The following is a 24,283-nucleotide window of genomic DNA, read 5'->3' as shown; positions in this document are numbered from 1 at the left end:
GATTGACGCCATCCTTGAAGCTTGCTGCAGTAGGTTAAGGTATCCTTCAGGTCGCACCTTCCCATTTCCCGCCCCTACTAGGTCGACTGTGCCCAGCTGTGCGCTATGATCAGTCGACGGCACTGCAGCACTAGCAAAACTTCCCAGGGACTGGGATTTATGGGCAACCTCCATGTCTGGGACGCGCGTACCGAGGGGCCCGAACTGGCCAAACCATCTCCGCCAAATCAGCAGGTCTAGTCTCGACCGTTCTATTGAGAAGGCATATTCGAACTCGCCCGGCGACACCCTCTCGAGCAATTCTACCATCCGCGAGCGCCCGGCATCTCGCTTGTCGTCTCGCCTGCGCGCTGAGAGGCGATGGACCGTCACCGTCAACGAGTCTTTTGCCCGCGATGAGGTGCTCCTCAATCTCGACGTGATCGGAGATGATGTCAAACCCGGCAGCCTCGTGGCCATCGACGTGGTGAAGGCCGACTCGGACAAGCCGTCCCAGAATTCGCACTACAAGCCGCACCTCCAAGACGGCAAGGATGGCGCTTCCGCAGCGTGTCCCGAGAGGAGCCGCTACATCTGCGTGGCCAAGGACATGCCCAGGGAACTGAAGGCGCGCTATTCCACTGTCGAGGTCTACGTCGCAAAGCACATAGCCGATGTCTTTGGCATGAGAAAGGGCACCCAAGTCACTGTCACTCCGGTATGTGCAGCTGCCGGTTTCCTCGCTGTCCGGCTGGAACCCTAACCTTGTGTGTTTTTGACACATCTCCAGATCGACGCCAGTAACCCCGCGATAGAGGCATCTCACGTTGAGCTCTGCTTCCGAGACCAGTATCTCTCGCGGGCCGACATGTGGCGGATGGCTGTCGGAGAGCTGGCCGAGCGGACCGTCTACAAAGGCCAGATGGTCCTGTTCATGGGCACCGTCAAAGCCCAGGTCACCACTGTCTATGTCGATGGGCGCAAGGTCCAGTCCGCCTTCTTTGGCCGCGACACGAAGCCCATCTTCCGCAGCGAGTCCGCCCGGTATGTGCTCTTCATCCAGATGGCCCGTGAGATGTGGGATTTTGACCCCGACGGGTCGGGCGAGATCACATTCAATAAGGTCGTCAACGGCTTCCTGCCGGCCCTGTTCAAGAAGTGGGCCGCCATGCGGGTCAAGCACCTGGTCACCATCGTCTTGTTTGCCCGCGTTGAATACGACACGGGCATTTCCACCGAGCTAGCAAGTGCTTCGGTCCACGACGGCTACTACACTGGGATCCAGGCATCCGGGGATCGCCGCCCTTACAAGGACTTTTACCGCGTCGTAGTCAGCGAGATGGGGAGCGGAGAGTGGACCAAAATCCTCCATCAGCTTAAACGCGAGTTCAACTACTTCCGCAAAGATATCAGCACCTATCATCAGAAGGCCATGGCATCATCCGCAGCCACGGAGGAACCCGGTGACCGAGAGCTGCTACTGAACCGAATCAAGGCCGAGGCGTCGCGAGCCATTCACGGGAATTTCCTCGAAGCAATCAACATGGCCTCGTCGTTGTTCGCCCGCGACTATATCGACCGGGACTTGACTAGGACTGGCGTCTCGGTGGCGGTCATCAGTCCTAGCCCCGGCGTGTTCGAGGTCGAGTACGAAGCGCTGCGCCGCACCACCGAGGCGATTGTGGGAAACGGCATTGGTATTGACCTGATTTGCATCCCCAAGGTTCCACTGCATTCAGTGCCCCTTTTCCGATACCGCAACCCGTATCATCAATCCGGCCATGTCCAGCGCAGGACCAAGGTAAACCTTAGCCACGGGAGCACGCCGAAGCAAACGAGCCTCGCATTTGGAAGCTACAGCAGCCTCGCTGGCTCGTACTCGCCGAGCAAGAGGATCGACGGTATGCGCCATGGTGAACCGTCTGGTCCTGCTTCCGCATTCGCAGAGGAGGAGTGGGTCTCGGCCATACCCCAGTGGCTTCACGTCTCATACTGGACCGGTGCCTCCGAGGAGGAGTTATCATACCAGGGCATAGCTCTATCAGTCTCAGACGCCGCACACACTCAGTCGGGTGACGAATTCCCAATCCGGTGCCGCATGTATGACTTGCAAATGAGAAGCGTCATGGAAACAAACGAAATCGAGACCAAGCCGCTGCACACGGACCCTTGCTTCCCCCTTAAGGCGGTGCTAGAAAGCCAGGTTTCCAAACCGCACTTTGACCTCCAAGGAAATATCATCGTCAAGAATACCCGGGTCCCAGAAACCCTGTTCGACCATGTCTTCGGGTTCCAGAAGTTTGCTCCTGACCGACATAGTAAGCCTGGTGACAGGTCTTTATGGAGGAAACTGCAAGAATACGACAACTGTAGGGCGCGTCTGCCCTCCCGCCGGAGCGCCAGTTCTCCCAGGAATGGCCGCGACCAAGAGGACACTCCACGGGGGCGAGCTGTGGAGGACGCCGCCAGCCTCTTCGGGACGTCCTGGGCAGAGCAGCGACCTCCAACAGCTTTCCAACAGACACACCCAGAGCCCCCTCCCTATTATCTTTCGGCGTCTGAGAGATTAGATGTTCCCTCAATACACCGGAGAAACACAAGCGTCGAGCCCACCAAGCCTGCTGAGCCCAAGCCCGCACCATCATCCCCAAAGCCCCAAAAATTCATGCGCCAAATCAGCCTAGGAAACCGGGGTTTTGGTATTGCCGCTCCCAAGGTAGCCACCGCCGAGGTGAGCATGGAAAACGTGGGCGCTTCCAAATCAGTGGCGCACTCTCGCAGCTCGCAGGATCTACGGATGACCCCAGTGAAGACGGGACAGCGACCTTCGTCATCCCATAAGATGACCGTCGGAACGCCGACAACGGCGTCGTCCCAGGCCGGCCTCTCGCCGTTCGCTTTTCCGGCAGGGCCTCAGTTATCCATAGGCACGCCTACTACGCCCACTAGGCCGATCTTGATCAGAACCAATCCACAAGGAAACGAGCCCGCGGCCAAGATGCTGTCTGGCTCCATTCTCGCAACGACTCTCCGTCCCGAGCCCGTTGGCCAGAGCCGCGATATCCAATATTCGAACGCGATCATGGCAGAGGATGCCAAGAAGCTGTACAATTCAAAGCTGCTCGCGGGAGCCATCCCCGAACTGCCATCAACTCTGTCGCCCAAGGAGGCGCTCTCGCCCTGGCTGACCGTGCTCAATCCGTCGAATCCGGACACGAACGAGGTGGACATGGCCATGCTTTACAGCCGTTGGCAGCACGTCTTCCCCAGACCGCAAGAAATGAGGGTCATGAAGTGGAAGAGTCTATGCTCACCGGCCGCCGTGCCCCTCACGTCAGAGTATTTCCCGTCCAAGGCGCAGTTTGAAACCGAGTACGAGCGCCACCCTTACAACGTGTCTCAGAATTTCGACGACGAGACCTTGGAAGAGCCCAGGTCTCGTGACGAATTGCTGCGCGAGCTGGTCAGTCTGCGGTTCTCTCAGGGGTTTCAGATTGTCGTTGGCCCGGCCGTTGCCAGGGCGTTCGGCCAGAAGCAGGTCAAGGTTGCCGACATCTTCTCGCGCGACCATATGATGGAGGACGGCACCAGTATCTTCATGTCCGTCGGTAATACCATCCATCAACTATCCTGCGTTAATGGTACCGAGGTCGAAGTCAACATCTTCGTTCGAAAGCCGACCGACCCATTTATGCAGTCATACGGCGGACTGCCGTTGTACAAACCGGCGATCCGGACGCTATTGGATCCCAGCTACCAGACGAGCGAGTTCGAACTTGTTGCGCCAAAATCGGAGAGGAACTGGAATTACATCGACGCGTTTGTTGCTGGTCACAACGAAGAGCTCACCGAGCATCTCAGATTTTGGCGCGCCAGATTTGTCTTGATTCCTGTGACGGGCCGACACTCGTCTGTGTCCGGAACGGATAGCGGCGACAATGAGGAAGAGGTTCGCATCGAAGGCATCCGAAAACTCGCCCAGACGTGGCAGAGACATCGCTACATCCCGCCGAACGAACGGCGGCTCCAGGGCTCCGGGACGCGAAGGAAGAAGGATATGAACCCCTTAGACATTGTCTACAAAACAGAGGACCCTTCTACTGTCATTGCTGCCGAACTTGAGACGCTGCCTCTCTTGGAGAGCCAGGACCGCAAAGGGCAGCTCGTGCGAAGCAGGGAGCAGTTCTCCAAAAAGAACATCAATCTGGCCGCACTCGCCGAGGCCATTCAGCAGCCGGTGGACCAGGGCGGAGTTCGAATGCAGAATCGACGTTGGCACTTTCGGCTGCACTACAACTGTTTCATCGGGTCGGACATGACCACTTGGCTTCTGGATAACTTTGAGGACCTGGAAGACCGCGAGGAGGCCGAAGCGCTGGGCAACCGTCTTATGGTCTCCGATGAGAAGGATAAAGAGGGCAAGCGGGAGAGCGGCGGCTTGTTTGTGCACGTCGAGAAGCGACATCCGTTCCGAGACGGGCAGTACTTCTACCAGATCAGCAGCGAGTATGCCAAGCCGCACCCGCCAGGTTGGTTCAACACCAGACGGGGCCAGGGGTCTGTACCCTCGACGCCGATAGGCGAGCAGGCGCCGCGAGACGCACGCCCCGGCCTTTCCCGCCCAACGTCGATCCACGAAGAAGACTCGCAGACGTCGGGCTCGGTGACGCCTACAGCAACAGCCACGACAGGTGGCAAGAAGCCGAAAGTGGTGCTGAGCCGGGCCATCAAATACGACGTGGATCACAGGAGACGGTCGTACCGCCCGGAGATCATCGAGTTGCACTACGATCGGCTACATAACCCGGACAACTGCTACCACATCCGGGTGGACTGGATGAACGTGACGGCGAAGCTGGTGGAAGACGCCATCGAGAACTGGAGCCGCGAGGCCGGCCAGCACGGCCTCCGGCTTGTCGAGGTTCCCATTGCCGAGGCGTGCACCATCAGCAAGATCAATCCATTCCGGCGACCGTACCTGATCAAGCTTGCCGCGCCACCGCCAGATCAGTCGCCCGTCACCTACTACGACCCCAACTCGTTTGGTCCGCAGGCGCAACCCGGAAGGCACTTCTACCAGAAAGCCATCCTCCGGAAGTTCGACTTCGTCCTCGACATGGAGGCGGCTGCGAGCTTCCCCAGCGACGTGGACGTGTCCTACTCCTGGGGCAGGCCCGATTACAAGTACACACAGTATATCCACCGGTCTGGGTCCATCCTGGCCGAGATCACCGACGAGGGCGACTTTCTCCTACTGGCCAACAGGCTCTACAATAGCCGAGCAGCTGCCGCACAGGAAAAGGAAATCCAAAAGGAACTTCGTGGAAAGCAGCAGGCGGTGGGCAGCGGTAGCGCCAGCATGGCCGGCGGCAGCTCGGGGTCGGGCGCGAGCAACGCCGTACGCGCCCTCACAACAGGCTCAGGCGCATACACCCCCTACGGCATCCCGCCCAACCCGCTTTCCACTCCAGTGTCATCTCCGGCGCTGAAACCAATCTCTGGTTCTTCCCTGCTCTCACCCTCCCTTCGGCCGGTCCTGTCCGGGCCCCCGGGGGGCCAAGGCCAGTTCAAGCAAGGACTAGCTACCGCTGCCGGTGCGGGCGCGACATGGCCAACCGTGACCTTGACGGCAGCCCAAGAGCCGGAGTCGATTAAAGAGGAGCTGGAAGCTTTCTGTCAGGACGCAAGGGGGTTAGAGGCCTTCTATGGGGAGTTGAAGACGGCAGCACCTGCGTCGACGCCTGCGTTTGCCGCTGCCCAAGCTGCGGTAACAAGCGGGGCGGACATACCGGCCTTGGGGCTGCCGCCCGGCCTGTTGGCGGCCTCTTCCACGGCGACTGCAGCCTCTGCCGGAGCGATGGCTGGGTCGGGTATGAGCGAGGTACACGCCGCGGTCGGGGTAAGCCCAAGAGCGGGAAGCCCCAGTCCGGCATTCATGTCTGCGTCGCAGCTGTTGAGGCGGGGCAGCGTGCAGTATGAGGGCATTATTGGTGGGTTGAGGGGCATGGTCGGCCAGGATAGGGACAAGGGACAGGGCTAGGTACGTATGGTAGGTACTAAGATACTACCTACCTGATGTATGCCATATATAAAATAATAGTACATGAATGATTCAGGTTTGCAGTGTCTTGTCCAATCCGAATGTCTACATACCGGTACAGGGTAACAGGTGGTATTTTACTTGTATTTTGGAATCCCCTCCCCTCTGGCAACTCTAGCCCATTCACTGCCATAGATCACAATGGGGCTTGAAAATGGTTTGCTGATCAGCATTTATTAAGTTAGCAAACACTTGGTTGACCTGTCCGTGAATGCCGCTTGTCCCTAGAGTCATCATGTGGGCAAGGCATGATGTGTTTCGTTGTCATTTGCCCTGGAGTTTACCGCAGCAGCATCGCACGCGGCAGGCAAGGAGGCCTCCTTTATTTGGAGGCGGGTCTGGAACATCCACGCCATGACAAGCGACACAGCAATCGATTGGGTTCTCGGCACCAACCAAAGTGTACCGAGTTGAATTCTCACGGTGCCGCCTGAAACTGCAGAATTACGTAACTGTGGGGAGCCTTTCTGCCCAGACCTTGGAGGAGGCAGGAAGGCCAACAAGCATTTCTTGGCCAATGCTTCTTCAAAGCTTGTACGGCCTTTGGTTCTGTGAGACTGGGGTTGAGCTCTTGGCCGTGCGCCGTACGTCATGATATCTGGGATGGAAGAAATTGTCCGCCGTCGCAAATTGAGCGCCTGCGCTACGACCAAGGTAAAGCAGGTACGCGGGGCAATACGTCACGGCGTAATAATGAGCAGCGCTGCCCCCGGGCTAATTGGGGCATTATGTTTTTGGCGAAACACCAACAGGGGGCGCCGTTAGTTCTCCTGACTTCCGACTTCGTTGGATCGAGGACATAATCCTTTGGGCATTCCCCCATTACTCTCTGGAAACTACGTTGGCTCTGATGTGCGAGAGGAATTGGATGAGCAGTTATCTTTTCTCGGACTTGTGCATCGGACATTTTGCACGCTTCCTGCAAGCACCCGCACCCACGTTCAATGGTCAGTTGGGCAGATCTTAAAGAACCAACAAGGTCCAGCCGAGCAGCACCTTTCAGTACGAAAGTCACGCATCACCATTGAGGTCCATTGAGGTGAGCCCTCCGAATGATTCCATAATAACGTTCTCTACTGTGACCTGTACAGTGCTCAGTACTGTACCGTTGTCAGGGCAGTGCAGTGGCAACGCGGTGAACACTGAACCCACAAAGGCAGATAGACTGCGGCATACACTCCGCTCCAGCTTTGTCGAGGCAGACTACTGACTGTGGACTTGCAGCGTTATATCTATCCGGACCCTGGGTGATAGGTCAACGGTAGGCCGACCTTTTGTTCTCCAATGGAGCTGGAAGGGGTTTTAGCCTGCCCGTGTATAAAAGCATTCGGCTAACCGTCTGGCGCTCGCGCATTTCAGTGACGGCAGTCACTGCACCCCCCGTGAGCAATTCCACCGACACCAACCGGGATCTCCGAGACACCAGCTCTTTCTCAGCAGAAGCAAACCCTTCCCCTGGGCGCCAACCGAAGGCGCTGAGATACCACCAGTACAATGACGACCTGTAAGTGCCCTCCGAATGGTGTCTCAACAACCAGGGGAGAGGTTGTTGCTGGGATTAACAACGGCGCAGACAACGGCTACAGGACCAGGATGGCGGCGTTCAGGGAAGCGTCTCACGACTCGCCCTGGAATATATTCCCACATAAGCGCACTGGGTCGCTTCCGCCGGGATACCAAACCGGCAACGACCTCGAAGGGCAGCCACTTGCACCGCACAACACCGCGCCCCAACCCCCGACAACATCCGATAGCGAGGCCAAGGACATGCTGGGCCCCCGGCCAGCATCGGGGGAGTCTAGCACACAGCTTCGGCAAGCCGATATGCCGGACCAAGAACAAGGGGCCGAGACGGGCCCGGCGACGATAACGCAGGGGGTCATGCGGCAGAGGACCACGGGCAGAGACGAGTCGTCTAGTAGTACGGCAGACAACGTCAAGGAGCCCGAAAAGGCGAAGAAGTCGCACACCTTCTTCAAACACTTGACGCCAAAGGAGCCGTTCACCGTCCGGAATCAGCTTCAGCGCACTCTCTTCAACTCTTGGATCAACGTCCTCCTGGTTGCGGCACCGGCGGGGATTGCGATCAACTATGTCCCGCAAGTCAACCGGATCGCCGTCTTTGTCGTCAACTTTATCGCCATCGTGCCGCTGGCTGCTATGCTCGGCTTTGCTACGGAGGAGATTGCCCTGCGGACGGGCGAGACCATCGGCGGGCTCTTGAATGCGACGTTTGGGTACGTTAGGGTGCGGAGAGCGTAGATGGAAGTGCGGTTATGCTGACTAGAGATGTTCTTTCAGCAACGCGGTCGAACTGATCATCGCTATCATTGCCTTGGTCCACAACGAAGTGGTCATTGTCCAGACTTCCCTGGTCGGCAGCATACTCTCCAACCTGCTCCTCGTCATGGGCATGTGCTTCTTCTTTGGCGGTCTCCGTCGCCAGGAACAATACTTCAACACGACTGTCGCCCAGACCGCCGCCAGCCTGCTCGCCCTGGCCGTAGCAGCCGTCATCGTCCCCACCGTGTTCGACCTCGCCACCGACGGCGTCGGAAACCGGCAATCCGACATCGCCAAGCTGTCGCGCGGCACTTCGGTCATCCTGCTGGTCGTCTACGGCGCGTATCTGTTGTTCCAGCTCAAGACACACTCCAAGGTCTTCGCCGAACAGTCTCAAAAGGTCGAGGCCAAGCCCTTCAGCAACCCCTTCCACGCCGGCCCCGCCACACTCAAGGACGGTGCCGTCGCCCAGGGTTTCGTCGCCCCCGCCGGCTTCATGGGCGGCCACGGTCTCCCTTCGTCGCAGACCCAGAACGAAAGAATGCGCAGCCTGGTGACCAACCCGCCCCGCCGGAACCTGCAGGGCGACGACGAGGACGAGGAAGGCGAGGAGCCGCAGCTGCACTTCCTGGTCGCCGTCGCCACGCTGGCCCTCTCCACGGTCATCATCGCTTTCTGCGCCGAGTACATGGTCGACAGCATCAGCGCCGTGACAGCGGGCGGGGCCGTCAGCGAGGAGTTCGTGGGTCTGATTCTGCTCCCTATCGTCGGCAATGCTGCCGAGCACGCCACCGCCGTCACGGTTGCCATCAAGGACAAGATGGACCTGGCCATCGGCGTGGCCATCGGTTCCAGCATGCAGGTTGCCCTGTTCATCATCCCGCTGCTTGTTATCATCGGCTGGGGCATGGGCCTGGACCAGATGGCGCTCAACTTCGATCTGTTCCAAGTCGCCGTCCTCTTTGTGGCCGTCCTTCTTGTGAACTACCTCATCGCCGACGGCAAGAGCCACTGGCTCGAGGGCATGCTGCTAATGTGTTTATATATCATCATTGCGGTGTGTTCATGGTGTAAGCTTTCCTTCCTGTCCTCTTGCCTTTGCCCAATTCTAGAGTTTTCGCTGACAGAGATGCACGTAAAGGGTACCCCGCCGACCACGACGGCACTGGTGAGTGAGCGCTAGCGGTTGCTGGGCTCCAACTGAACAACACTTTGTTGAAGGAGTCGAGCATGCCTGGGCTTGCATTAGTTCTGCAGACCCAATGTACCGTACTGTACATATGGGATTGTGTCATTAGCGGCGAACACGGGGGACCTGGCGGCGTTTTTTCGGTCTTTCATAACGCTAATTAGCGGAAACGGGGGAGCTTAGACACTGGATCCGAGTCCGTTGGTTTTTGATTTGTTTTGCGTTTGCTGCGAGACCTTCTATTCCTTCGTATTTCGCCTTTTGCCTTTCCTCTCAACGAGTCTCGGCTACAATACAACTGCCTACTCGGGTGGTTAGTTACTAGTAGGTGGGCAATGAGAAGCAAGATAAGGCTATACACGTAGCGTTTTAGAAATAGTACGCTGAATCAATAGTCATAATCAACGCTGTATTGTATGTATGGACAACACATAGGTACATACTACCCGGCGATTATTGTACCAGGACCAAGTGCAAATACCTCATCTCGAGGCAGCGGTTCATCGTCCGAGAGGGTCACCATAGCCATTGGAGCGACACGAAGAAGAGGGCCAAGTGCGCAAATGCAGCTTCCCGTGTGCAAGATTGCAGGCATGTACAAATCCTGTAACATCTGGCATCAAAACACAAGTCATGTATTGTACAACCTAGTGTGTGGTGTCCAAACCAGGCAAAGACCGCTCTCTCTCACCTGGACCAGGTTCCAGTTCGAACGGGAAGCGGGAGTCTCGACAAATCACCAAGCAACAACGCAGCGGCAAGCAACAACGCAGCGGACGGCAGCGAATATACCGTCAATTTGGTTTGCGTGTTACAAACGCATGGCCATGCTTGAACAGACAAGCACTACAAGATCTACTAAAACGGGGAGCATATTAATAAACATTGATATCACAATATCCTAGTACAGACCCCCAATGTTTATTCCCATCCCATATTATCCCAGAACCAACCTGTCCCACTTCCAGTCTAACACCATAACACAAGAGAAGTCGAATAAACGAGAGAGAGAAGAAATGGACAGGAAAAAAAGAATGAGGTGGGGAGAGAAAGGTCATCTAGGTACTCCCCAAGATTCTCTCATAGGCATCCTCCACTTCGCCCGCCAGCTCCAGCAGCGTCACAATGACGATCTGATGCGTCAGGTTGGGCAGCCGATCCCGGTTCAGGCCGATCCACTCGAGCGGCGGCGTGGCCTCCCCCATGTCGCGCAGCTGCGGCGTCTCGATGACAGGCGGCTCGAGCGCGACATATTCGTATTTGGACTGAGGCACGTTGACCTCGGCCGTGATCTTGTTCGTCTGCTTCTGTACTTCTTCAGCCTGTGTCTGTTCCGGCTTTGTATCTGCTGCTGCTGCTGCTGCTGTTGTTGTGGCCGTCTCGGGCAGAACTCCCGTCAGTCGGATGGCTGTCACGTTTGGCAGCTCCCGGCCCCAGGTCTGGGCGAGTGTCTTGGAGTGGTTGGCCCACATGCCGCGGATGTAGCTGATGCGGCTGTAGTTCCATCCGACCTCGACCTTGCCCTCGAAGGCGCTCTTGAAGATGTAGTCGATGCGCTTCGACTCGGACCGCTGCCACGTCTGCATGACGGCCTCGACCTTGGGCACCTTGAGGATGGTTCCCCCGCGGGAGCCCGTCGCGCTCTGCACCACGTCTTCAACCGAGAGCTCGCTTAGCGTCTTGGGCGGGCCGCTCGGCGTCCGCACGCCCGCGAGACCTATGCGCAGCTGGCCGAGCGTGAGGCCCAGAATGCTCTGGACACGACCGTCGTCTTGGACCGAGGCGGCGAAGCGGGCTTGCGCGTTCAGCGCTTCAATCTTGAACACCTGGTGATCGGAGAAGCTGCCGGGAAAGACGCCCAGGTTGACGGCTTTGAGAGTGACCACGACGTCCGTGTCGAGCGAGATGGGCGACTTGAGGAGCACATCATCGCCCGAGGGCCCCGACTTGGGGATGCTGAGCCGCTGCATCACGCTGGCGGGGGCCGCGAAAGACTTCCGCTTCATGTACTTTTCAATCTCCTTGAGCGATGTCTCAAAGTTGGCCTTGCGCTCCTGCACCAGCCGCTGAAAGGCTTGGTACAGCGCGACGCCTTGCGCGGCCGACGTTGTCGTGCCAAACACCTGGACCGCCTCACCGTCCAAGACGGCCACTAGCCGGTCTCCACTACCGTCCCGGCTGCGACGGACATTGTACATGAGGAATCCCAATGAAGTGATATCCGCCACGAGGAAGGCCTGATAGTCAAAGGCGGCCTTGACCCTGAACTGGCTGAAACCTACCGACGCCTGGACTAGCGGCGTCTCGTTGAGTGCTTGCTCCCTCTCGGGCCACTCTATGGATGTGCGTAGCCGGAAGTTCTCGAGGGCGACGAAGCCACTCATTCTGCCGCTGCTCTCAATGCCGATCATGCTGAACCCCAGGCACAGATTCTGCTCCCAGTCCGACGTCTTCTTGGACGAGATCCAGAAGTCGTTGATGGAAAACGTCGACCTGCCCAAGGCCTGGCCCAGGTCCACGACAATCTTGAGCGCCGAGATGGAGATGCTGGCAGTCCAGGGGAAGGCGGCGGTCGCGGCTACCTGCTGGTAGCGCTGCACAAGATGGCCCTGGGATGTCTCGGTGACGAGCTTCGCCACGGGGCCGGGGCCTGCAGAAGCGGCGTCTGCAACCTTGCCGGGAAGCCAAATCTCCCGGAAGAGCATAAAATCCTGGAGCTGCTTGGCGTTGACCGACACCTCCATGGGGCTGACCTTTAGGATGGCCGACACGCCGCTGCTGCCGCTGACATGCTTACTGTTCAGGAAAGAGAGCACCATGGACTGCACCCTGAAGCTGCCGGTGGACTCCCTCGAGTAGACGTGTTGCACCGAGGCCTGCAGATTGGTGAAGGCTCCCGAGATGGCAAAGAAGTTGCCCTGGTCCGTCGACCGGACCGTGTTGGCGGTGAAGTAGACATCATCGAAGCTGGCAGTGGCCGCCACCCGGGCAATCGGCTGGCAGCTCAGCGAGAACTCTTGCTTGCAGATGCGCAAGCCTATATTGAGCTTTGTCCGGCCCAGAACGGCCGAGGGGTCGGCAGTCAGGAAGCTGTCCTCCTCGGGAAGCTTGACCTTGGCGGCAGCAGCCTCCCGCCCCGGCACATGTGGCATGTCCTTCGTGCCGTCGCCACGGCCGCTCACTACCTTGGTGATGCTGTTGCTGATGTCCATGACCAACGGCACCACAGACGGATAGAGGATGTTGCTGGAAGCATCGATCTTGACCTCGGCATGGAGCGACGGGTCGTCTTTGCCGTTGTCCCGGAACTCCAACTTCAAGGCCAGGCCCGGCGACTTCAGCGTTGTGCGGGCCATAGTCTCGTCGGGACCCAGCTGCCCTTGTTTCGGCCGGGCCGATGTCGTCGCCGAGACCAGGTCCTCCGGCGCCTTTTGGCCCGTCAGGTGCACGACAGCTCCGGCAAAGTCGGCATCAACCAACAGGGATTCCAGCCGCTTGCCCCCGAGGATGCTCTTCCGCGGCACGTCCGCTGGTGGCGGCTTTGCGCTCGCCGGCTGTGGCCTGCGGACGGCAGGGTTCCAGTTCTGGGAGGCTTGTTGTATGTTTTTCAACGACAGCGTGATGGAGTCGTTCAGGTGGGCCGCCGGGATTATGAAGCCCGACGCCAGCCGCACGTCCAGCGGCTTGCCGATAGCCTGGAAAGCGAGGTGGCGAGCATCGGCCGTGGACACGTAGGCGACGTTAAAGATGACCTCGGGCAGCAATGCCGAGTTGGCCGTCCGCGCAATCCTGTCCTGCGATGGGCTGACCATCTGGAGCTGCAGAGCTTCGATGGCTAGCCGTGCCGAGTTCCTCGTCCGCGTGCCGAGCTCGATCTTCCGAAGGCAGAGGACAAGGTCATCCTTGCCGGCAGTCGGCTTCTCGTCTGCCCTGTTGACCATCCAGGCCATCTGGATATTGCAGACCTCGAAGCTGTACGTGATGGAAGAGAGGAAGGCGTCGATGATGTCGGTTTCCTCGTCCGTCTCTGCGTCGTTGAGGGCAATGCGCGGCCTAGACTGTCTGAGCCTGCGCAGATACTCGAGCTCTCGGGAAGTGTCCAGGTCCTTGATCTTATCGCCCATGTAGCCCAGGACATCGACGACGGTGGAGATGGTGTCGGGAGACAGGTTCACCTCGGATGCGTCGCTCTTGACGTGGAAGAACCTCCTGTCCTTGCCGTCCTCCCCAGCTCGCGACGAGGCTGAAATGAGGGCTCCAAGTGCAATGTTGCCGCAAGATTTCATGGCTTCAGCGCTTCCTCTCTGGATCTCGAAGGCGATGCGGCGCAGGTTGACGCTGACTTCCGGGTACGTCAGCAACGGGCCGTCCGGATCCACCTTGTTGGAGAGGCCCAGATGAATGCTGCCGAGGGCGAATGAGATGTGCGCCGACTGCCCGCTCGCGGATTTCAGGGGACTGTTTCCAAACACCTCCAGCCCAGCAAAGGTTAGGTTGGCGGCGTACGCCAGGGCCGGGGCTGGGGACTTGGACCCTGTCTCGGTCGCCGCCGCAGCCGGTTCTGGTGCTCCCCCAGTAACCTCAGCTATGTGCTCCTGTATGACCTTGGCCTGCTGCTGCAGCTCGCTGACGACACTGGACGTCTCGGGCCGGTTCAGGGCCGACAGCAGGCTGTACACGGCCGAGGCGTCCAGCTGCACCAGCTCGACGGATGCGAAAACACTGATCGAGTGCTCCCCTGATTCCATGTGGCTCCTAATCCGTCCGTTGGTCGGCGGAATTTGAAGGAGCGAAATACTCCGGGCAGCGTTGTTGACAATGACCTGCACATCGTGAGAGTTCTCCTTGATGTCGAAATCGAAGATGATCTCCCGGCCAAAGTTCGCGGCCATTGCGGCCCTGGAGACAGTTCCGTGGATGGTATACGTGAGAGAGCGCAACAGCGGCAGGCTGATGGTATACCGGTCCATGAACAGCGCCACGTTGACTCGGAATGCAGACAAGCGATCCGTGATCCTTCTGGGCCGCGGGGAGGCAGGCCGAGATGACGCGCCAAGTTGGGCTTTCAGCCTGTACAGTTGGGCAAACTCGTCCCGGACCAGGAGGTCGAGGACCTCGGCCAACGTGATGGGGTCCTGCTTGACAGTCAGGCTCATATACCGGTTACTGGCCGCCGTCTTCACCGTGTGGGAGTCTGTCGTCCGGCTTGCTCGCAACTCGTGTGAGACAAAGACACTCGCTTCCTCCAGGACCATCTTTGCCAGTCTCTGGTGATGGCTGCGGAGACTCGACGTGAGTGAGTCGCAGCTGAGAATCAGGCTCGTGTCTGATATGTTGTCCGGCCCCCTCCTGACCAGTACGGACGCATGAACTCCGTGACTGAAGGAGCTGGAGTAGAGGTTGACGGCCTCCATGGTCAACGACCCATGTCCTAGAGACAAAACACAGTGCATCGTTCCCGCCGAGGCTTGTTTTGCCGCGGTCGACACTGCGGCATCTTTTTTCTCTGGCTCAGCAGGAGCTTGGGATTGCATGCTCCTGGCTAGCTTCAACACACTGTCTGCTAGCTCGCACAGTTCCCAGTTCAGCCCGACAACAGCATCCTCACAAGAGACGCTCAGGACGGTTGATGGACCGGCCACCCCCGTGTTGAGGTTGTCTCTATACTTGCTTCCCATTGTTGGCTTGTGCTCGAGTCTTGTAGTCAACTCTACCACGGTGAGCTCGTTTTGCTTTGGTCCTGGGTTAAGTGCAAGCTGGAGCTGCCTGATCCTGACAACGGCGAGGGTCGGTTTGTCCGGAGAGTCCGTCATCGAACGATTGGGTGATGACCCAAACAGTGCGTTTAGGAGCATGCTCTCCTCGACATTCTCCAGGTCCCAGCTCCTCCAGTTCTCGAATGCCGTGATTATTTCACGTCTCAGGCTGGCCGCTGGGGCCGATGAAGGACCGAGACAATCGAGCCTGATCTGTTCTCCTTTGCTTGGCGCGATGGATCTCCAGATCTGACGGAGACGCATGAGGAGCTTCCACGAGTCGAAGGTTCGCAGATGTTGGCGAGCAGAACGGAGGACGGCAGAAGGCCTTATTAGGAAAGTCGGATCCGGAGTTTCCTGGCCAGTGACGACGAGGCGATGCACTAGGTTTTGGACCGTCGCCTTTTCTCGCGACGAGACTTCGGAGAAGAGCCTCCCAAGGTCGGATCCCAGGGTGCCTGCACGACGAGCCAAGGGCGCCAGGTAATCTATCTTCCCAGAGGACGTGCTGCCATGGATGCTGCCGACTTCAACATCGAAGTACATGATATCCTTGGTTCCCATCGATGCCAGTACAGAGTCAATTCGAACAAGTGCAGCTGCCGGTGCGCTGTCCATGCTGCGGAGTCTCTCAGCTGCTGAGATTTGCATGGAATCGAGCCGTAAGTGGAACGAATTGCGGCCTTCTTTCGACTGCGGCTTTAAGGGATCCTGCCATGTGGCTCGAGACCGGGATGAGAAGGAGAACTTGGTGAATGTAACATCAAACTGATCCTGCTCGTCGGCTGGCTGGCCCAGGGAATCTGCATCGGGAACGTTGAGGAGACGCAAAGAGGCATGCGGCATTTTGATTAGCAGGTCGTCGACACATCCGTTCATCTTCTGGTCCCTCTGCTTGGCGAAGATCTCCTTCATGGCGCTTATCTGGAGTGAGTCCAAAATATCGTCAGGTTCGGTGCTCTGCAGAGCAGAGAGCAAGCTTGCAACATATCGTAACGCAGTAGGGTTGCAAAACGCTCTCAGGCCGGACGGAAACTCAAGCAGAACGCTCGAGTAGGCATAGTCCTCGCTCAGGAGATTCGAGTCGACATCCTCCAGCTCAAAGGCTACTGGGTCCAAGCCCGTGTAGTCCTCGTCCACTTCGATGCTTTGCATCAATGCTTCCGCGTGACCAGGTGTAGTAGCCTCGAGAGGAAAGTAAGGTGGAAAGTACTGGCTTGAGAAAGCAACCGTGTTGTGGACAACGTCTTGCTGCTCAGCCGAGTCTCCCTGCATGCTGTAGAAGGTAGCGGAATGCCGGGTGGATGGAGAAAGTTCCGGCACTGGTATGGCCAAGTTTCCCTTGGCTTCACACTGGGTGCGCACAGGGGGCTGAGTATCCAGACGTTCCGTGGCTCTCGCCCTCCCGCTTGACCGTCTCGTGCCAAAAGGCTTGAGCACACTGCTCGGTGCCGAACTGACGAGCGATAGAAACGAAGATTTGTGACGCAGGCGGCCCTGCGAGCGATTTGAACTCGGCTTCGAGTGGAACGACAACCCATCCTCCTCGCCATCTTCTGGGCGGGCCGGCACGGGAATCGCCGGGACACTTTGTGCGGGAGGGTCCACGGCAACAGGTTCATAGCCCTCTCCTAGCAGGCCTGGGATAACGAGAAACGGTGTCCTACGGGTTCGCTGGTCGTGCTTACGAACCAATTCTTGCTGAAGCTTTCTCTCCTTCGAGAAGTTGGCTTTTCGGCCAATGATCGCAACTCGCACGCACGTCTCTACCAGCGCGTCCGCCTCGACAACCATTTGCTGGGATTGGGATCGGGCCTTGTGTCTCGCGGCCGACTCCGCGTTAAGGCACGAGAGTTTGACGTGCGGGATGTTGATGTCGGCTCTGCGAGAATAGTGTGACCGGGCCCAGTCGTTGTAGTTGACATCAACTGCGCCCGTCGAAAAGAGGAATGCGGCATCGTCCACATGCAGCCAAAGACGAACCGAACGCACAAAGACCCGAAGGAAGGTGACGTCGTACACCACGATGGAGGAGAAGGGGATCAGCGCGTTTTCATCATCGTCGAATGTGAACGCGAAGGCCTTTCCTGCGCTGGCGAGGGTGGTCAGGAACTCGGCGGTGCACTCGCCAGTAACAGCCCCCACCGAGATGTCCCAGTTACACATGTACGTCGGTTCCGTGGGAGGGAGGCCGAAGAGGCGATGGCCGTAGATATCCAGGCCGTCTATGAACATCTGCGTGCTCGACGTGGCGCTGATCGGCGTTTCCGCTCCAGACTCGCTGTTGCCCAAGGAAAGGTTGAGCGGGGCTACGACCAAGTCCATGTCCATGTAGTAGTTGGTGAAGCGCAGATCGAGGCACAAACACGCGGCGTCGATCTGTATGTGGCGCTGAGCGGAATACAGATTGGCCGGGAGCAAGACCTTCGGATCGTCGGCCCTGACGCTGAGTATGACATCCAAGTCATTCGATTTCTTAGGCGGTGGCTTGCTGGCAGCACCGACACTCCGATCGCTCTCTGTCAAGCGCAACATGTCCTGGTATTCCTCGAGCGTCTTGAAGTGGATGTCCTCGCCGAAATAGTTGTCCTTGACCTTGAGGAAATACCGGATGGTGAACCCATGCAGATGCGCAGTCGGCGACTGTCCGCTGATGTTGAGAACCAAGGTATCGGTGTTTGCCGGCGAAGTAGTCGCATTGTAGTGATACGTGCCATCAACAACCAAGCTCTCTAGACGCCCAACCTCTTTGGAGGCGAGAAACGGCGCCTGAGTGTTCCAGGGAGGCACATGAAGATCGATGGCCGCCGTGTCTGCGCGGATATCGAAGGGAATGGCGTTTTTGCTGGGTTTAAACGTATCGATGGGGATACATGTCCCAATCTTGAGAAGAGGGCTAGAGATGATCAGATACGTGTTATCTTCGAAGTCGGTTGGATTGTTGACAATGTTCGCATCGTTGAGATTCAACAACAGCCGGATGTTTCGGAGATGGAGGTTGAGATGGTACTTGAAGGGGGTGAAAACCAAGTATTCGACTGGTGGCCCACTTGTCCAATCGTCAACCAGATCGATCAGAAGAAAGACATGTTCTCGCAGGATGTAGAGCTCCAGATCATCGGCGGTCACATTGAAATGCCATTGGCGAAGAGCATTCCAGCACAACGGCGTAGAGAGATCGCAGGATATCCTCTGCCGCCCAGACCTCCAGAGCAGCTCATGGTTGATACTTGTGGAGAGTTCGGTGCTGGGCAAGTCCAGGTTGAGCGTGTTGGCGTACCCGGCCAGGCCCGCGACCATGTCCATCGAATAGGACATGGTGGCATTGGCGGGGATCCTGAAGTCGAGCCACCCATAGGGCCGCTGGTGCAAGTCGCCGAGCTGGTCTGATTTCTTAGATCGACGAGCCCTGCGTGTGCCATGGCTGTGCGGCTTCTTCGGGTTGTGCTCTTTGCCTTGCCACCGCCAGTTCTTAGATGCCTCTCTCAATGGAATGCGCATGGTAGCAGTGTCGGTGAGTTCCACGTAGATCCTGAACTGAGTAGGGACTCGATAGGCGCCCGGGGGGAGCTGACGGGCAGGAACCGCATCCTTACAGAGGCTCGGGACGAAGATGCGCTGCAGGTCCGCTCGGTGTCTGTCGGCCCACGGCCCGTAGTTGATGGAGCCACCGTTAATAGACAGATGGATGGCCCATGCAGGGGGCTCGGCGCCGTTGATGTTGGCTGCCTGTCCGGGCGCTTTCTCCGGCAGTGGCGCCGGCCTGGGCCTGACCTTGCCAGCCACGTCCCAGAATATGGTCAATGACGCTTCAGGACTGTCCAGGAGGGTTGGCACTGCAGCATACTCGCACGACGCCCATCGTGACTTCTGGTCTTCGGCGTCATCAGACAGATACCGAGACAATCCCTGCCAACGTCCCGACCCGGGGACTTGGCTGGCAGCGGTCCCGATCTCCCTGCTGGACGGGGAAAGAGACTCGACCGACCGGTTCAGGAACGGAACCAGGCCCCGGAGCCCTTCCCGTAACCTCCGCCGCTGCCAGTAGAGAAACGACCGCTTAGGGCGGGACAACGATCCTTGAGCGGCCTGTTTGTCTCGAAGGGCCCGGTCGGGTTGCTCTTCCTTGAAATCCATATTCTCTTTCATTTCAATCACCGGATGCTTGAACTTAAATCGGAAGTATTGACGGTAGGGGTCAGGGGAGTCGGTGTCCGAAGCATCTATTTCCCCCGACAACGAGTTTGCTTTCACAATCAGGATACCTTTGGTGTTCTCGTTGCCCATCACAAGCGCTGCTCGATCGCATTCTAAGTGGATCGGAAGAAGCTGTAGGGTCGACGGCAACTCCGCATCCTCCTCCACGCAATGCTCATGTTGCTCTCCATAGTGCTGGGAGAAAGAGGAGCTAGGCGTCGGCGCAAGGTTCCCCTCTAAGTCATTGCCGGCGTCATCGTCTTGACCACCACCTGATTCCCGCCCCTGCCGTCCCCGCCGTCTCTGTCGCAGCTGCGCCAAAGGTTCTGGCGCTGTTGTTCCAGAATCCCCTTGGGTTGGATCCGCCTCCTGACGGCCCTCTGCGGTATCTGTAAGTCCGGACAGGATAGAGTCGTAGGCAGGACTCCGGTTGTAAATGAACCATTCCAGGCCCTTCAAGGAGACCTTGACCCGACATGGCAGCTTTGCAGAGACGTCCGTTTCGGCAGAAGCCGAGTCTTTGTCGGTCCGTTTCCTCTTTCCGACATCCACGTCTCGGACCCTTCGCAGCCAGTACGCCCAGGTAATGTGCCCGTTCTGGACCAATATTGTCTCATTGTTGCCGTGATATCGAAGGCCTGTGAAGAAGATACGACCGGCGAGCAAGGAAATCTGGAGGGCCTGGATGTCGACGTAGACTCCGTACTGGTGCCACGTGTATGTTCGTATCCCCCAGGAAACAACGGACGCGAATACTCGGTTGAAGTACAGCAGGGAGAATACCGAACTGTTTTCAGTCAGGAGGCGAAGAGTTGCGGTTCCAGCACCCGGAACACTTACAGCACGCCGCATCCAATGAGGATCCCAAGGAAGTGGCTAGAGAAATTGAGCCGTCAGCATTGGTTCTGGTTCCTGCATGTGAGCGAAGCTGGGGGGGACATTGCGTACGGATGGAATTCGGCGCCATTGCCCGAAAAGAAGCCGCCGCTTGACATATTCACCGGGGACAGGCACAGGAACAGGAAGCTCTCTCCTCAACGACCTGGACCCCAATGACTCGGGTTATGATCCCCGCCATTCCCTCGTTTCGGAGCAGGAGAGGAGCAAAAACGGCGGAAACGAAGGCTCAATTGCTAACGCATAGTGGATCGATCGGAACTGAGACGGTTCAGCTTGTCTGCATCTCATCCGGATCAGATGGGACCGGGCAAGCGCGACCAGGAATCGCTTGCAGGCGCGTGGAAGCTCTAGAAGATTACCAGCCTCGAGCCAGCCTGGGAGCACCTGCAGCTGTCGTGCAAGGGGTTGTTCCATTGGTTAACTTCAGTTCCTCCTACCAGGGCCTGGCCCCACCAGCCCACGCGGAAACTGTCCAGTGGATCCTGTGAGGCCCCCAGCCTTGTGGGCGGGCCCACACTGTTCCTTTAGACGCTCGAGCCGTAAGTTGCATTGCAGCTTCCTCTGCTTCGACGGCGTCGTCATCAATCCCGCCCCGCAAGAGCTTCAGTCCTCAACGACACGTTCTCTGTGTGTCCAGCCTGATGGCCGTTTCATGAACTGCTCGGTAATCCGCCTCACCGCTTTATGCTCCTAGCTGCCCAGCAACCATGACTGGAGGCACAGGGCAGAAGTTTGAGGCGGCAGCGACCGTGATCGCGGGAGTCGCGTCTATCGCCGCGACCCTGCTCTCCATGGTGTAAGATGCGCTCTCCGTCACCTCCGCGTCCGTCTGCTGCTAGAAAGCTGACACACCTCCTTGAGATAGGGCGATATGGTTACAGACGTGAGAACCCTCCGGACGGATGCATCTCCGGCGAGCAAGTGCTGACCGCGGCGACACAGCAAGAACTATCGGAAGCCACTGCTGCAGCGATACGTCGTCCGCATACTTCTCATGTACGGGTTTCCCTCTCTGCACCGTGAATGGTTATGGTGCTATTGCTAAGCAATGGCTAGGGTCCCCATATACTCGGTCGCTTCCTGGACCAGCATGGTCTCCCGCACAGCTGCGGATATTCTCGACCCTATACGGGACATTTACGAGGTACTTCACTCTCCTTAATACTGATACTCCCGGTCCATGGAAGCTTACCATGGTTACTAGGCCTTCACAATCTACACCTTCTTCCAGTTGTTGATCAACTACCTCAGCGGTGAACGGGCACTCATCATCATGACACACGGTCGAGAACCGGTCCATCACCTCTGGCCGCTTAACCATGTTCTTCCCCGGGTCGACATATCGGATCCTCACACTTTCCTCGCCGTGAAACGGGGTATCTTGCAGTATGCGTGGCTAAAACCAATCCTGGCTGTTGCAGCGATAGTCATGAAGGCAACTGGGACATACCAGGAGGGCTATATTGGGCTGAAGTCGGGTTACTTCTGGAGCGGAATCGTCTACAACCTCAGCGTCACCGTCAGCCTCTACTCGTTGGGGCTATTTTGGGTCTGCATGCACAATGATCTGAAGCCCTTCCGGCCGGTGCCCAAGTTCCTATGCGTCAAACTTATCATCTTTGCTTCCTACTGGCAGGGTTTCTTCCTGTCAATCCTCGTCTGGCTGGGCGCTATACCGGATCAAGTAGAGGGCTATACCCCCGACAATCTCGCCGCAGCCATCCAGGACTTTCTGATTTGCATCGAGATGCCGGCATTCGCTATTGCTCATTGGTATGCCTTCTCGTGGCATGATTTCGCCGACAACAGGATTGCTTCGGCAAGGATGCCGGTATGGTACGCGGCCAGGGACGCCTTCGGAATCCGTGACCTCATCCAGGACTCCAAGGAAACCTTCTCGGGCGACAAATACGGGTACCGCATCTTTGATTCCGGAGACAAGATCATGGCTCATGAAGCCTCTCGGTCACGGCTGGCTCGGATAAAAGAAGGGATGCGGTATGAACGGGGAGGCAAGGGGAAGTATTGGATCCCGCGGCCAGACGAGATCAATCAAACAACACCACTCTTGGGCGCAAACGGCGGGCCGAGTAGGAGAAACGGCTCTCTATCTCCACACACCAATAGCCTCGACGAGCTCGTGCTCGACCCAGACGAGGAGCTTCTGTATGAGAGAGCAAGAAAGCTCGAGTACGGGGATTGGAATGTGCGTCGATGTCTTTTTCTTTCCAATAGTGCACTTATACCTGCGGAACGCCCTCAACTAACAGCACGCTTAGTATCCTGTCATCACGGCAAGTGAACCGGCAAGTGCGCGTTATATGTCGCCTCATCCCAGTCTTTATCAGCACACGCCCACTGGCAGCTTCTACCAGCGCTCGTCGTCCAGTTCGGTGCCGACCCTCAACCCCGATGCTCCTCTTGAAAGACGGAAAAAGGAGGCACCCGCAGGTCCCCAGGCAGGAGTCGGGGATAAGAAGGGCAAGAAGAAAGCACTTGCAGATGCTCAAAGTCCTAGCTCGACCCATGAATCGGGCAAGGATCCGCTTGAAATTGCCTATGGCCCCACAATCGGCACACATCCGGACCTGACGAAGGACGATTTCAAGGTCGACACAGACAGCGGACAGCACAAACCTCAACAAGACAATACTACTTACGGCCGGCGAGGCGGACCGGTGCAAGAGCATGATGGCAAAACAGGGGAGGAATCTGGCGAAGAAAGCGATGTGGTGGGACAGAGCACAGATGTGCATTATGGTCTTGATGGCGAGGAGGCTGAGGAATTCCAAAACGTGTGGGGAAGATGAACCATCCCGACAGTTGCCGGCTTCGCTGGCTGCAGGCCTGAGCGTTGGGTGATGGCGCACCGTCTCTGATACCCGCCTGAGACCCGGACGTGCTATGGTTATGTGTGCACATCGGCTAGTGAAGCATTGCGTTGGTGTTTGACAGAGGAATCGCGGTTTTGACGGCATAGATTTGTATAAATGGACATCTGGAGTCCATTTCTTTCCGGGTGGCAACTCGGCACAATGAGAGGATCGCTATTTTCATTGCAGCGGCAAATCTCCTCAAGGTCTCAATCCCGAGTGTGTGTTGATCTCAGCTTTCCATCGTACTATAAAGCATGACTCGAGCATGACTCGATCGAGTCGATTGCGTGTGTGCGTCACGCCGAGTGGACTCATGATCTGCACTGGCAGGATCACTGAACACAGCTGAACGCCGAGTGACAAGGCGGCGAATTCTCAGAGGGCCCAAGCTCCAACTGCTCATGCTCAGGTCGGTGCTGGTATCCTAGGTAGAAGAAGAGCTTGAGGTGAGCCCTCAGTGCCTTCGAACCTCCATCCCAACACTACATACTTTCCTTGTTGTGCTCCGTCCTCACCAGATTCGAGCTTCGGCCTTCTTATCATCTCTTCCGGTCTTGCAAACCAGCAAATCAGTACACTCCGCTGGAGTCAAGGTACCGTAGGTAGGTATGTTCTCCCATCAGCGAAATCTTCACTTTTATCGCGGGGGTTTTCTTCCCTTTGGTCAGAAACAGGGCTTGACCCTCGCCCGGGCCAGTTACATCAGCCGACGCACAAAGTGCAGGGATCCATACAAGACCACAGGAACGTTGCCCCACCATTCCATTACCCCTCCTTAGGCCCTCCCCGCTGTGCGCTTCAGTTTTTCTCTTTCCCTCGCAACCTCATTAATAAAGGCGCCCGAGCAGCTGGCTTTGCACATTCCACTGTCCTCGACGCCTTTCTTTACCAGCCTTCTCTTGTTTTCTGGCTATCGGTCTGGGGCTGATAGCTGATCCACCGAGCAGGACCGCCTGAACCTCGTTCAGCTCTCGGGTTTGCGCGCCTTGAAGCTCTAGCTTAC

The 24,283-nt window shown here is 57.5% G+C and overlaps 4 protein-coding genes across 4 annotated transcripts; 3 read left to right on the top strand and 1 right to left on the bottom strand.

Moving 5' to 3' along the window:
- Positions 1–38: 38 nt before the first annotated feature.
- Positions 39–6,083, top strand: B0T15DRAFT_432122 (uncharacterized protein). The gene is made up of 2 exons (XM_062865751.1): positions 39–697; positions 770–6,083. Exons 1-2 carry the CDS (start codon positions 173–175, stop codon positions 6,017–6,019), a joined length of 5,775 nt encoding a protein of 1,924 aa, XP_062722764.1. The 5' UTR covers positions 39–172; the 3' UTR covers positions 6,020–6,083.
- A 1,357-nt stretch (positions 6,084–7,440) lies between these two features.
- B0T15DRAFT_160184 (Sodium/calcium exchanger protein-domain-containing protein) lies at positions 7,441–9,753 on the top strand. The gene is made up of 4 exons (XM_062862097.1): positions 7,441–7,583; positions 7,653–8,316; positions 8,381–9,432; positions 9,504–9,753. The coding sequence occupies exons 1-4, from the start codon at positions 7,574–7,576 to the stop codon at positions 9,536–9,538; spliced, it is 1,761 nt and encodes a 586-aa protein (XP_062722763.1). The 5' UTR covers positions 7,441–7,573; the 3' UTR covers positions 9,539–9,753.
- A 575-nt stretch (positions 9,754–10,328) lies between these two features.
- B0T15DRAFT_432116 (uncharacterized protein) lies at positions 10,329–20,771 on the bottom strand. Its single transcript, XM_062865750.1, has 3 exons — positions 20,453–20,771; positions 20,345–20,380; positions 10,329–20,291 (listed from the first exon to the last, which is right to left on the bottom strand). Exons 1-3 carry the CDS (start codon positions 20,497–20,499, stop codon positions 10,610–10,612), a joined length of 9,765 nt encoding a protein of 3,254 aa, XP_062722762.1. The 5' UTR covers positions 20,500–20,771; the 3' UTR covers positions 10,329–10,609.
- Positions 20,772–20,980: 209 nt separating this feature from the next.
- B0T15DRAFT_159969 (organic solute transporter Ostalpha-domain-containing protein) lies at positions 20,981–23,592 on the top strand. Its single transcript, XM_062862096.1, has 6 exons — positions 20,981–21,200; positions 21,270–21,287; positions 21,347–21,400; positions 21,461–21,548; positions 21,609–22,610; positions 22,684–23,592. The coding sequence occupies exons 1-6, from the start codon at positions 21,112–21,114 to the stop codon at positions 23,212–23,214; spliced, it is 1,782 nt and encodes a 593-aa protein (XP_062722761.1). The 5' UTR covers positions 20,981–21,111; the 3' UTR covers positions 23,215–23,592.
- Positions 23,593–24,283: the final 691 nt, after the last annotated feature.

This window comes from Chaetomium strumarium (assembly GCF_033439665.1).
Source record: "Chaetomium strumarium strain CBS 333.67 chromosome Unknown B0T15scaffold_3, whole genome shotgun sequence".
In the NCBI taxonomy this organism is placed as follows: domain Eukaryota; kingdom Fungi; phylum Ascomycota; class Sordariomycetes; order Sordariales; family Chaetomiaceae; genus Chaetomium; species Chaetomium strumarium.
The sequence above is the reverse complement of the archived record's forward strand: the minus strand, read 5'-3'. Positions and strand labels throughout refer to the sequence as shown.

What these genes read in the sequence shown, in the direction of transcription:
- B0T15DRAFT_432122 (XM_062865751.1), top strand. Translation starts at nt 173, where the DNA reads ATGTCTGGGACGCGCGTACCGAGGGGCCCGAACTGGCCAAACCATCTC. An exon ending in CCCAAGTCACTGTCACTCCG is followed by an intron (nt 698 to 769) that starts GTATGTGCAGCT and finishes ACACATCTCCAG; the next exon opens with ATCGACGCCAGTAACCCCGC.
- B0T15DRAFT_160184 (XM_062862097.1), top strand. An exon ending in CTCTTGAATGCGACGTTTGG is followed by an intron (nt 8,317 to 8,380) that starts GTACGTTAGGGT and finishes ATGTTCTTTCAG; the next exon opens with CAACGCGGTCGAACTGATCA. An exon ending in CATTGCGGTGTGTTCATGGT is followed by an intron (nt 9,433 to 9,503) that starts GTAAGCTTTCCT and finishes ATGCACGTAAAG; the next exon opens with GGTACCCCGCCGACCACGAC.
- B0T15DRAFT_432116 (XM_062865750.1), bottom strand. Translation starts at nt 20,499, where the DNA reads ATGTCAAGCGGCGGCTTCTTTTCGGGCAATGGCGCCGAATTCCATCC. An exon ending in AATGGCGCCGAATTCCATCC is followed by an intron (nt 20,381 to 20,452) that starts GTACGCAATGTC and finishes CAATTTCTCTAG; the next exon opens with CCACTTCCTTGGGATCCTCA. An exon ending in CTCATTGGATGCGGCGTGCT is followed by an intron (nt 20,292 to 20,344) that starts GTAAGTGTTCCG and finishes GACTGAAAACAG; the next exon opens with TTCGGTATTCTCCCTGCTGT.
- B0T15DRAFT_159969 (XM_062862096.1), top strand. Translation starts at nt 21,112, where the DNA reads ATGACTGGAGGCACAGGGCAGAAGTTTGAGGCGGCAGCGACCGTGATC. An exon ending in GTCGTCCGCATACTTCTCAT is followed by an intron (nt 21,401 to 21,460) that starts GTACGGGTTTCC and finishes AGCAATGGCTAG; the next exon opens with GGTCCCCATATACTCGGTCG. An exon ending in CTATACGGGACATTTACGAG is followed by an intron (nt 21,549 to 21,608) that starts GTACTTCACTCT and finishes CATGGTTACTAG; the next exon opens with GCCTTCACAATCTACACCTT.